Here is a 13723-nt window from a genome sequence, read left to right as displayed (position 1 = left end):
CGTGGTGATTTGACAAACATGTTTTTCCCAAAAGGTTTCTCCTATTCTAGTTAATTAACACATCTATCACCTTGAACCAGAAAGCTCAGCTTCTCTGTACAACGTTGCCAAATTAAATCTTGGAGACAGTGTTGGGTGAAGCAGAAAAAGGTAGCTTTATTGCTTTGCCACGGAAAGGGGGACACAGTGGGCTCATGCCCTCCAGACCATGTGTCCCCAAATGGGGAATATAGTGACAAGTTTTATAGTAACAGAGCATGATTAGCTTGTGGCCATTCTTCTGAAGGTGAGGTAAGTAGGAATCAGCATCATCAGCCCTCAGGTGTAATTACTCTGGGGTCTGGCTGCATGCCCTGGGCAGCATCCCACCTGGAGTGAATTTTGGTATCTGCAAAGTAGCTCAAAGATATTGTGTGTATCTGTTGATAGGGAAACAGGACCTTGCCTCAAGGCTGCTCTTGGCTGTCTCTCTGGTCTCATCCCCTCCCTTCCCTACATCCCCTCCCTTCCCTAAAATAACCTTATTGCTTGAATCTACCCTTTGGAACTCAGGGAAGGTCATGGAGGGTGAATGAAGGCTGCTTCCTATAATCAAAGAAATGGGGAACACAGAAAGTCCTTGTGCCCAGGAGCCCCACAGGGCCCTGCAGGGTATCAGCCTCATAGTTATCCGTGTGTGTGTGTGTGTGTGTGTGTGTGTGTGTGTGTGTGAGAGAGAGTGTGTGAGAGAACATTTAAGTTTCACTCTCAGTAAATTTCATTTATACAATATAGTGTATTCAGCTATGGTGAGCTGTTTAAGCCATTGTTATTAAAAACTTAGTTTAATTTTAATTAGAAATAGAACATTTTCCTCCCAAAATAATGATTATTTTTTATTTCAGTATACCATCTTAATTATGTAGCTCTTCTATATTTATAGGTCAGGTTTTATAATATCAAAATTTACCTAATCATATCTTTTATAGTCTTTTATCTTTTATAAACATTTATAATGAATTAACATTTTATGGTTAAATTCTGCAGTTTTCTAATAAGTAAATAATATAACTTTATATTTCTTTAGACCATCATTGAATGTCTAAAATATATTTGTACTGGAGATTTTCCTCCTGGAACCAAAGGAAATACATTTGTTCATGATCCCAAGGTAACGATGCCAGTGAAGCATTTTTTTCTTTTGTTTTTTAATTTTACTGAGGTATAGTTGATTTGATTATGTTAATTTGTGTTAATTGTGTTGTGTTAATTTCTGCATAGCAAAGTGATTCAGTTATATATATTCTTTTTCATATTCTTTTCCATCATGGTTTATTATAGGATATTGAATATAGTTCCCTGTGCTATAGAGTTGGACCTTGTTGTGTATCCACGCTAAATGTAATAGTTTGCATCTACTAACTCCAAACTCCCAGTCCATCCCTCCGCCTTCTCCTTGACAACCACAAGTCTGTTATCTGTGTCTGTGAGTCTGTTTCTGTTTTGTATGTGTGTGTTCAGCTACATTCAACTCTTTGCAACCCCATGGACTGCGGCTTACCAGGCTCCTCTGTCCATGGGATTTTCCAGGCAAAAATACTGGAGTGCATTGCCATTTCCTACTCCAGAAACATTTTTTTAATAAAATTTTTATAGTGAGAAAAGTGATAGCTCATTGTAGAAAACTTGGCAATGGAAAAATACGAGATATAAAAGTCATGTACAGTCAGTGAGTGATACCCATTGTTGACATTTTCATGTGTTTCTTCTCCTTTACGTACTGTCTTAAGTAGCTGAAGTCATACTCCTAATTTTGTATTCTGAGATTTTTTTCCATCTAACATCATAAAGTCCTGTGTTATTAAAAACTGTATTAAATTCTTAGTCTGGGTGTTTGGTACATGGGTGCTTTTTATTTATTTTTTTATTAATTTATTTATTTTAATTGGAGGCTAATTACTTTACAATATTATAGTGGTTTTTGCCATACATCGACATGAGTCAGCCACAGCTGCACATGTGTTCCCCATCCAGAACATCCCTCCCAACCTCCCTCCCCATCCCATCCCCCAGAGTCATCCCAGTGCACCAGCCCTGAGCACCCTGTCTCATGCATTGAACCTGGACTGGCGATCTGCTTTACATATGATAATATACACATTTCAATACTACTCTCTCAAATCATCCCACCCTCACCTTCTCCCACGGAGTCCAAAAGAGTGTTCTTTACATCTGTGTCTCTTTTGCTGTCTCGCGTATAAGGTCATCGTTACTATCTCTCTAAATTCCATACATATGCGTTAGTATACTATATTGGTGTTTTTCTTTCTGACTTAACTTCAGTCTGTCTAATAGGCTCCAGTTTCATCCATCTCATTAGAACTGATTCAATGCATTCTTTTTGAAGGCTGAGTAATATTCTCTTGTGTTTATGTACATGGGTGCTTTTTTAATTTTTGTACTTTCTTTGTCTGAAATATTTTATTTTAAAATATGTAACCTTTTATGAGCATTTTTAATGATTGCATCATTTTCTTATATTTAGTCTTGCTTTTAGTTTTTCATTAAAATGTGCCATGCTGAAAGTCTGTGTATGAATCTTTGAATTATGGTATTTTAACTATTAGTGTGTATTTAGGACATAGACTTTTCTATATACATTTTGGCTTATAGTTTTTCCTTTTTATTGTTGCAGTATAGTTGATTCACAATATTGTGTTAGTTTTAGGTATACAGAAAAGTGATTCAGTGATATGCATATATTTTTTAAGATTATTTTCCATTATAGGTTATTACAAGCTATAGAATATTGTTGCCTGTGTTAAATCGCTCTTGCTTATCTTATATATAGTACTGTGTATCTGCTAATCCCAAACTCCTAGTTTATGTCTCTTCCCTAAGTAGGTTTTTCTTTGGTGTATGTGTAGTGAGGTCCTGTGCCTCTTATTACCCCCGCTCCCCAAGAGTTTGTTGTGTATTTCTTCCAGGCTTTTTTGTGTCTTTATTAAAAAAAAAAAAAAAAACCCTCTGTGTGTATATAAATACACTCACATAAATATTTTAATACATCAATAGAATTTTATTTTACCATTGTACAAATCAAGTATTTATTTTGTGATATTTTTGTTGCTGTTTTTTTAGTTGCTAAGTCATGTCCAACTCTTCTGGCCCCATGAACTGTAGCCCTCCAGACTCCTCTGTCCATGGGATTTCCCAGACAAGAATACTGGAGTGGGTTGCCTTCTCCCAGGGATCTTCCCAACCCAGGAAACAAACCAGTGTCTCCTGCTTGGCAGATGGATTCTTTACCACTGTGCCACCTGTAGATACATTAAAATATATGTACTTTTGTTTCATTATTTTGAATTACCTAATAGCATTCAATTGAGTTTATATTCTCTAGCTTATTTAACTGACCCACTGTTGATAGTCTTTTAAATTATTTCCACTTTTATATGGCTAAAGATAACTCTGATTATGAAAATGATCTCAGGCAGTCTTAGCCTGCAGTGGCTTGAAGCAGGATATTGGCTCCGTGGCCAAAGACTGAAGTCAGGCTGCGATATAGCACTGAATCCTAGACTCTAGACCGTCAGGGCCAGTGGACGGTGACAAAGGCCAGTGTGCAGTGACAAGGCCCTGGCCCATTGGTTTTGTAGAAAAGAATCTCCACAGAGACAGAAAGTAGTGAAACATGTAAAGTGTTTATTTGAAAGAAAAAGGGTATGTATGAATAGACTGACATGAGCAGACTCAGAGAATCATGCCTTGGAGGTAGTTTGAATCACTTATATGGGGCGTTTCTTCCAGGTTTCCTCTGGCCAGTCATATTACTTTGCCTGGTTCTGAGACTGTATTTGATTTAACTCAAGGTCCTCTCCTGTGTGAGTGTACATTTCTCAGCCAAGGTGGATTCTAGTGAAGAGGCCTATGGGCAGGTTGACATCCTCTACCATGGGGTGGTTCCCCCTTCTTTTTGGCCCCTTAGGAGCCTTTCTGTTGTTGGGAACATCTCCTTGACCTCAAGAATAAGAAATATGTGGTCTCTATCTGGGCAGGGCTCAGGTCCTCCTCACTTCTGCTATTATTTTCATCTTGGAGTATCTGTCCACAGGGAACAAACTCAAGCTGCTCGGCCTGGGGCCCATCTATGTCCTGTCTCAAACTCCCCGAGAGACGTGAACCCCAAGAAATCTTTATTGGGAGGATAAAGCATGAAGGTCTGTCTTTTGGACTGGCATGGGACTTGTAAGCCTACCTAGTTGGGGTCACAGAGCTCTCACCCTGTCTCACTAAGGGGCTCAGGATGACCTCTCGTTACATCAGCAGGATCTGTTCTGAGGAGTGGCTGGCATCTCTGCATTGCCATTATCTTGATATGAAACTACTGTAATCTGGAAGAGACAAACTTAACAAGTAGATTAAAAAGGCAGGGGCCAAAAACCAATAAATGAACTATTATAACCAGGGACCCAAGCAGGAGTAAGAACCAGGTTATATATGGTAGCAATTTTGATCCTAGTCCAGATGGAGTCAGTATTGGGGTTACTCTATCAGAAGGGATGAAGCCATTTGGCGTGATCTTACATATTTTTGATGTCTGCTTCTGTTAGCCCAGTGTGATTTGATGTGGGTGTTAAAGACTCAGTTGGTTGGACAACCTGACATTAATAGGCAAAATAGATCTCATTTCCTCTCAGGAAAGTAAGCCTGAAATCCAATCTGGACCTAGTGCTTTGGGGAGACTTGTAGCCAGGTAGCCAGTTGTCTATTTTAATCTAACTAGGTTTTAACCTTTGATGTGATATTAACACATAAATAATATAAGCTGTTGATCATCATACATGTCTCTCTTTGTTATTTTGTAAAGCAATTTTAATATCTAGAAATGTAATAGTTACAAGAGGAGACTTAAAAAGTAAGGTTGTAGTTGCCAGCTCTTAGCATGACTGGTGGCATCTCAAGACTGACACCACTCAGAAAACTTAAGTTCTCAACAGTATAAGGACTTGTCTGAAATCACACCCAGTACTAAGTGTCACTTAGTAGTGCCTTGGATGTCTGAAGCATAGTTACTCCATTTTGACTTTTAATTGTAGTTTTCTCCTTAATAGCCAAAGCAAATGCTGCCATTAATGATGTTAGTACCTCTCTAGGTATGAGAAGATGCGAGAATTTGGGCTTGTAAAATCTCAATATCTAACTATCTGAAGACCTGTTTTGTCAGTTTTTCCCAGAGCACAGAGTGAGTGCCTCATTACTGATCTCCAACCTGAACGTCTTTTAGGGGATGTCAAAGGTCAGAAGCTACAGCAGCTCATGATTTAATCCTTGCCAGCAACCTGCAGTGGTAGGTGGCAAGTGCCAGTCTCCAGTTGTCAGGGCCCCTTTATGGTCATAAATTTTATGGTCATAAAAAGGGCCCTTTTATAACCATTTCATCCCATGGTGCTCGGAATGCTCATTCCTGGGTCTGGTGAAATTTTGTTGCTAGGCTGCTCAATGAGCTATTATTGGACTATGCCTTATTAACAGTAGCCATAAGTCTCTATACCACCTGTATTAATTACTAGGCTCTTAGGGTCTAGGAAAAGATTCCCTCTTGTAGCTTCTTATTCATGGAAGAGTTCCACTGTTCTAATCATTGACTTCATATAGAACTATATATTTTTGTTGGAGACTCAGTTACACGTTGGTAATGCAAGAAATGACAATCTTGTAAAACAGGCAATGTAAAAAAATAATATAGCTAACAGTATTATTAAGATCATAAGTAAGAAGTTAAGAATTTGTCTTAGGTACAACCCAGTATATCCCGGATTGTCTGACTTTGTTTTGTACTGATCCTTATCTTTAAGGGAAATTATTATCCACAAGGCACTCAGCTCAGTTTCCTAGTGGTGGTGGTCAGTTGCTCAGTCGTATCCGACTCTTTGTGACCCCATGAACTGCAGCATGCCAGGCTTCCGTGTCCTTCACCATCTCCCAGAGCTTGCTCAAACTCATGTCTATTGAGTTGGTGATGCCATCCAACCATCTTATCCTCTGTCATCTCCTTCTCCTGCCTTCAGACTTTGCCAGCGTCAGGGTCTTTTCCAATGAGTCAGTTCTTCACATCAGGTGGCCAAAGTATTGGAGCTTCAACATCAGTCCTTCCAGTGAATATTCAGGACTGATCTCCCTTAGGATGGACTGGTTGTATCTCCTTGCAGTCCAAGGGACTCTCAAGAGTCTTCTCCAACACCACAGTTCAAAAGCATCAATTCTTCTTCGCTCAGCTTTCTTTATGGTCCAGCTCTCACATCCGTACATGATTACTGGAAAACCCATAACTTTGACTATACAAATCTTTGTTGGCAAAGTAATGTCTCTGCTTTTTAGTATGCTGTGTTTGTCATAGCATTTCTTCCAAGGAGCAAGCATCTTTTAATTTCATGGCTGCAGTCACCATCTGCAGTGATTTTGGAGCCCAGGAAAATGAACGCTGTCACAGTTTCCATTGTTTCCCCATCTATTTGCCATGAAGTGACGGGGCCAGATGCCATGATCTTAGTTTTTTCAATGTTGAGTTTTAAACCAGTTTTTTCACTCTCCTTTCACTTTCATCAAGAGGTTCTTTAGTTCCTCTTCGCTTTCTGCCATAAGGGTGGTGTCATCTGCATATCTGAGGTTATTGATATTTCTCTTGGCAGTCTTGATTCCAGCTTGTGTTCATCCAACCTGGCATTGCACATGATATACTCTGTATATGTTAAATAAGCAGGGTGACAATGTACAACCTTGACTTACTCTTTTCCCAATTTTGAACCAGTTCATTGTTCCATGTCTGGTTCTAACTGTTGTTTCTTGACCTGCATACAGGTTTCTCAGGTAAGGTGGTCTGGTATTCCCATTTCTTTAAGGAATTTTCCACAGTTTGTTGTGATCCACACAAAGGCTTTAGCATAGTCAGTGAAGCAGAAGTAGATGTTTTTCTGGAATTCTCTTGCTTTTTCTATGATCCAACTGATGTTGGCAATTTGTCTCTTGTTCCTCTGCCTTTTCTAAATCCAGCTTGAACATCTAGAAGTTCTCGGTTCATATACTGTTGGAAGCCTATCTTGGAGAATTTTGAGCATTACTTTGCTAGCGTGTGAAATGAGTGCAGTTGTGCTGCATGTTGAACATTCTTTGGCATTGCCTTTCTTTGGGACCGGTATGAAAACTGACCTTTGTCAGTCCTGTGGCCACTGCTGAGTTTTCCAAATTTGCTGGCATACTGAATGCAGCACTTTCACAGCATCATCTTTTAGAATCTGAAATAGCTCAGCTCTAATTCCATCACCTCCACTAGGTTTGTTTGTAGTGATGCTTCCTCTGGCCCACTTGACTTTGCACTACAGAATGTCTGGCTCTGGGTGAATGATCACACCATCGTGGTTGTCCAGGTCATTAAGACCTTTTCTGTATACTTCTTTTGTGTATTCCTAGTGTTACTAATTATCCTTAGTATGATTTAATTGTTCTCAATAAAGGAATTAATTTTTCTTTAGAAATAGTAAATCTTTTACTACATTTACTGAGCCTTTTCTACAATGATTATTTCATACCTTCTCTTAAAATGTACTCTTTTCAACTGATGGATGATCTTGCCTTGTGTTTTCTTGAGAACATAGAAGGAATCAGATGAAAAGAGGAGAAGGCAATATCACCCCACTCTTGTTGGTCCTTTAATGGACTGGAACCTGGTGGTCCGGAGTCGAAGATAAGAAAGTGAGAGAGAGAAAGAGGCTGATATCCCCTGGTTTATGCGGAAAGCCAATAGAGCCCTGTTCTTAGGGCTCGCGCTGCTGCACGTGGGCACCAGGCGCCCTCTCGAGTGGATGAAGGCACAGTGCGCCTTCTCGAGAGGGGCTTAGAAGCCCGGGCAAGAAAGGGAGCTCAGCAGGCCTCCGCGCTCCCAGGAATTAGCCAGAAAGAGAGAGAAAGACACAGGGACCCAAGCTCTGATGGAGCAAAGGTGTTTTAATCAACATGGTGTGTGCATATATACTGTTTTACAAGGTGGTTATTCTCAGCAAAAATAAAGATTAAAATTCCAGACTTACAAAACATAAGAGGATCCCTATCAAAGAGAGAGTTGCAAACAATCACCTTTTACCATATGGCTCATAAAAAGGAAGAGGGTACTTATCACCGTAATGAGAAATGCCTGGATTCCTCAGCCCCGGGAAAGGCGTGCCTCTCCTCTTAATTCCTGAATATTCAGGAATTAATAAGGGCCAGAGGGTTCCTGACAGATCCAAAACAGCACACAGGAAGTCTCTTGTTAAATGCTTCCTGACACCACTCCAGTACTCTTGCCTGGAAAATCCCATGGATGGAGGAGCCTGGTAGGCTGCAGTCCACGGGGTCACTAAGAGTCGGACACGACTAAGCGACTTTACTTTCACTTTCATGCATTGGAGAAGGAAATGGCAATCCACTCCAGTGTTCTTGCCTGGAGAATCCCAGGGATGGGGGAGCCTTGGTGGGCTGCCGTCTATGGGGTCACACAGAGTCGGACACGACTGATGCAACTTAGCAGCAGCAGATGAAAAGTCCTCATTTCCAATCATTAAATCTACCAAACTACCCTGCATATATATCCATACTGTTTTCACCTTTGTAATAAGGGTATTTTATCATTTGTTTTAAGGTCAATCAAGTCCTCTTGGAACCTAGATCCAATATCAGTCGCTTTTGTCAAGTCAGGCATTTTGCCTTTCAGTTGTCTTTGCCTCCTGCATTCAGTTTCTCCCTCTTTAGGGTATCATTTAAATCAGCAGATAAACTTGGCCTGGTTGCTCCAGTCTACAAACAGACGAACCCTCCCTTGACTCCAGTTCAGCCTCTGGTTACTACTCTTTGTTCTGTTTATACCAAAATTCTTAAGAGTTATGTGTACTCATTGTTTTCACTTTATTGCTTCCCCTTTTCTCCCCAACCTACTCTGTTTAGATTTTCTTTTTTCCCCTCACTAAAACTGCTGTTTTAAGGTCACCAGTAATCTCCATATTGCCAGATAACTTTTAAAAAAAAATATTTGTTTAGCTGTGGCAAGTCTTCATGGTGGCACTTGGGGTCTTTGATCTTGTGGCATGTGGGATCTTCTCTTTTTTTATTTGTGACATGCAGAATCTTTGTTTTTATATCTTGTGGCATCTGGGTTCTAGTTTCCTGGCCGGGGTCCCCTGTGTTAGGAGCACACAGTCTTAGCCACTGGACCACCAGGAGAGTCTCAGAATGGTTATTTTCTAGTTCTCAATACTTTCTCTGCAGATTTGATGTATTAATAATTGGTTTTCCTCTTTTTTTAAAACATTGCTCTCTTGGCTTTCATGACACCATAATCTCATACCTCTTTTTTGATGGGCCATACTTTAGTCTCCTTTAATGAGTCTACTTTTGCCTGACTCTTCTTGGATGATATTATTCACTCTCACAGCTTTAAGTATTGGTTATGTTGCAGGAAGAGGGACCTCTTTCAGGGCCCAAGAGTGGGCTCTTGTTTAACACTCAGAAGCGAATTGTCTGAGGAGACATGTGCTGAAAAAGCAAGAGACTTCATTGGGAAAGGGTACTTGGGCAAAGAGCAGCAGAGTAAGGGAACTCAGGAGAACTGCTCTGTCATGTGACTTGTGGTCTCAGGTTTTATGATAATAGGGTTACCTTCCAGATTGTCTCTGGCCAATCATTCTGACTCAGGGTCCTTCCTGGTGCTGTTCTCATTGTTCATCCAGGAGAGATTCCAGTGAGAAGGATTCTGGGAGTTTGGTAGGACATATGGATTAATGTCTCCTCTCTCCTTTTGATGTTTCCCAAATTCTTCTGGTTAGTGGTAGCTTGTTAGTTCCACATTCTTTACCAAGAACTGTTGTAAGATAACCCAAGCAGGTGGTTACTGTAGGGCCTGGCCTGACAGGCAGTTTGGGTCAGTGGTTCCCTGTACAGTTACATGTGGATGAATTCCCAATTATTATATTTAGTCCTAACTTCTTTCCTAAACTATAGACATATATGTCCAGTTGTTTAAGTATTTAATGGGCATCTCCAATTTAACATACTGAAAATAGAACTCTTGGTTCCCTTTTCCCCCATTCCTCTCACATTCTCAAGTCTGTTACTACCTCAGCACCCTGCAGTTTAATAAATGATATCATCTGTGCATTTGCTCATGCAGAAACCTGTTTGCCATTCTTTTAGTGATTCCTTTATCTCATCTTGTTTCTAATTCATAAGCAATTCTTACCTACTCTTCTACAATATGTCCAGAATATATCCCTTCATTTCATCTCTGCTGATTTCCTGGTCCAAGCCACCACCCTTTTCCCTTTGAGCTCTTCTGATAGTCTGCAAACTTGTTTTCCTGCCTCATTCTTTTCTTTTTCTGGCTGTGCCATGTGGGATCTTAGTTCCCCAACCAGGGATTGAACCCATTCCTCCTGCAGTGGACATGTGAAGTCTTAACCACTGGACCACCAGGGAGGTCCCTCCTGCTTCATTATTGAAATTCTTTTTTATAGAAAAGAAGAATCTCTTTTCTGATAGCAACAAATTATCTCTAAATATTTACTCATTCATTTAACAGGGAGTGGGTCTTTTAAAGTCTGAGGAAAGAACATTCCAGTCAGTGTTAATACTAAGTGCAGAGGCCTTGAGGTAGGATCATATTTGGTGTGTTCAAGGAATCACAAGGGGAGGAGCAAAATAATCAGGGGAAGGCTAGTAGAAAATTAAGTTAGAATAGTTGAAGTGTCTAGATCTGTAGGATTTGGGGTTCTAATTTAAATAGGAATCCATTGGAAGATTTAAGCAGGAAAAGGGCATGATCTTTATTTAAAGTGATCAGTCTAGCTGCTGAGAGGGCTGTCTGTAAATGGCGAGGGTAGAAGGGTGAAAACTGATAAAGGGCATTTTGTGGTAATCCAGGTGAGGAATATTGGTGGCTTAATTAAGTGGTAGTGGTAGAAAATATGACAAATGCTTGGATTTGGGATGTTTTAAAGGTAGAACCAGCCAATTAGCTACTGATTTGGGTAGTGGTGTATGAGAAAAATGGAAGCATCAAGCAGAACTTCAAGTTTTTTGACTTTAGCAAATGGATAAAATAGTAGTAATGAGGAAACTCTAGAAAAGGAGGTTTGAGGGCCTCTGGTTAAAATGTATAAATTGGGATGGGAATTCCTAGGCAGTCCAGTGGTTAGGACTTGGTGCTTTCATTGCTAGGGCCCACCACCCCGCTCCCCCCACCCCCACCACTCCTGGGTTCAGTCCCTGCTCAGGGAACTAAGATCCTGCAAACCGAGTGGTATAGTTTAAAAAGAGAAAAAGAAAAACACATGTAAATTGGGGATGTTTGTTACGTTTGTTAGATATTGAAAGGAGATGTCCAGTAGGTAAATAAAAGTATGTCTGGGGGGAGGTTTGAGTTAAAATTAGGAATCTGATGCATACACTTACACATGTATATCGTTAGTCTTAAAGCCTGATGGGATCTCCTAGGAAGTGAATATAGAGAAGACCTGAGCCTAGAGCATATTAGCACTTAGAAATAAGAAAGAGGAGGAGCCAGCGAAAGATGCTGAAAAAACAACTAGTAAAGTAGGGAAAATAGAGAATGGTATCTTAGAAGACAAAAGAATAGTGTCACAAGAAAGAGGAGTCATCAGCTGTGCCAGATATGTCGATAGCTCAATCAAGAAGCAGATATGACTATGTGAAGGTCATTGGTGATCTTGACAAAACCAGTTTTAGTAATCTGAGAAAACAGGAGGTATGGAAGTAAAACATGTAGAATTGTTTCATGAGTTTTACTATAAGTGGAAAGAGATGGGGCAATAACTGAAAAGGTATGCAGGATCAAGAAGAGTTTTTTTGACTTTTGTTCCTGTTTTTTTTTTACATATGTGTGTATTTTCTGGATGTTTCCATGTTGATTGATGCTCTAGTATCTCTGCCAGTCTCATCTATCACCCACCCCCTTTCCAATTGCTTTCATCTTTCTAGAGCTGTTTTTCTCAGCTATCTGCTTATGTCCTGTCTGTGGTTCTTCTGGCTCTGGTGGTTTAGTTCCCTTCACTTATTACCCGCTTTTTGGCTGCTCTCATTTTCCAGTTCTGAGCTCCCACCCACACTTGTTCATCAACTCTTCTCTCCTGAGTCACTCACACCTCCTACTGTGGGTGGAGCTATTCCCCTCACCTGAATTGCCCACATCCCCTCAGTTTTCCCAATATGCTATGTTCTTCTCAACATTTCGGTTTCTCTCACCCTCTTGTATCTTCAACTTCTCTTGTCTTTCTATTTCCCTGTTTTAATTTGACCCTGCACCTAATATTGTTTATCTTAAACAAATGTCTGGGTTTTTCTGGTTTTTCCCAGTAATTTTTCTTACCTGTGTTCAGTTGTTTCTATCTTTTTAGGTACTTTGATTTCCATGTTGCTTTATTTGCCTAACTTCACACCTTTCTCCTCTACTTCTTTCAAACTTGCAGCTACATGAGTACATCCATTCTTCTTCTACCTAATTTGCCTCTCTTCAGTTGACCTGGACCCTCAGAAGCTCATTTCTCTGTCTGCATCTCATCAAGTTTGTTTTGCTTCTGGCTAATACTATAAATTTTCTGGATGCTTATTTCCTCAGCAGTTTCTTTATCCCATTTTGCGGCCATGTATTGTGTTCCTAAAAGTGGGAGATACTAGAACATTTATAAATTGATAGGAATGACACTGGATAGAGGGGGAAATTGATCTAAGGGAGGGGACAATTATAGAGCAAAATCCTTGAGTAGACATGAAGAGATAAGATCCATTGCTCAACTGAAGGAGCTAACAAGAGTGCACATTGTTTATGCATTGTAAAAGGACTGCAGGCAGAGGTATATGGTAAATTTAGCCGTGAGAGGATGAATCAGTTCCCTTCTGATTGTTTCTGTAGCCTCAGTGGAAAAAGGAAGTGAAATCATTAGCTGAGAGTGGGAGAAGGGAATGATTGAGGCTAGTAAAATGAAAAAATAGTTTTTATTTCAGAGTAACTTGATTAGGGAAGTGTTAAAGGGTTACGCGACGGTGTCAAGGGGTCACTTGAGGTTTGTGGGTGAAAATTTATAGGGAGAGCAATCATTGTGTTTGTGTTTTTTCAGTTTCTTTAGCTGCTCAGTGGCAAACACTGAGTGAGTTGGAAAGTTGGATTTAATCAAGGTTGAGGGTTTGCCTAGTAAATAAAATGAAGGGAGTAAGAGGCGAGTAAGAGGCAAGGAATTTACTATATTCTTATTTTTTTTTAACTATGTTCTCAATAGATTTACTTATTTGATCAATCCCCTTATATGTAATGAATCTCCTTTCAATGCACCGGAACTCTTAACACTCCATATTGGACCAACTCTACCCGCCCCCCACCCCTGTGTACAAACCCTCTTCATCCTTCTCGGGCTATAACTCCTCATGCCGGCCCCCTCGTGTGGATGTTTCCCATTCCGCTCGGGCTCTGACTTTCCATGCTAGGCTGCCTCCTGCTTTCCACCCATGAACACCTTGCTTACCTTTCTCAGCCACAAATACTCTTTACCACGAGGCCTCTTGTAGGGTTGCCGTCTCTAATCTGGCATCTGAATTGTCCCAGCAGGCTTCTCCCGCCCCATGTGGATTCCCTCCTCAGTGTTGTCGGGCTCTGCATGCCCACATTATGCCTTCCCCTAGGACAGACATTGCCCTTCTCCTG

General features: G+C 40.4%; 1 protein-coding gene across 2 annotated transcripts in view; it reads left to right on the top strand.

Annotated features, from left to right (window-relative positions):
* RAD50 (RAD50 double strand break repair protein) overlaps positions 1 to 13723 on the top strand; it is a 249957-nt gene that overhangs the window by 139306 nt on the left and 96928 nt on the right. Inside the window, exon 2 of one of the 2 annotated variants that reach the window (XM_070465047.1) lies at positions 1067 to 1150. The exons of the other annotated variant lie outside the window; for it this stretch is intronic. Within the exon in view, the coding sequence (XP_070321148.1) occupies positions 1067 to 1150 (84 nt within the window). The remainder of the gene's footprint in view (positions 1 to 1066; positions 1151 to 13723) is intronic. 2 annotated transcript variants of the gene reach the window in all.

This window comes from Odocoileus virginianus, chromosome 3 (assembly GCF_023699985.2).
Source record: "Odocoileus virginianus isolate 20LAN1187 ecotype Illinois chromosome 3, Ovbor_1.2, whole genome shotgun sequence".
NCBI classification, from domain to species: Eukaryota; Metazoa; Chordata; class Mammalia; order Artiodactyla; family Cervidae; genus Odocoileus; species Odocoileus virginianus.
The sequence above is the reverse complement of the archived record's forward strand: the minus strand, read 5'-3'. Positions and strand labels throughout refer to the sequence as shown.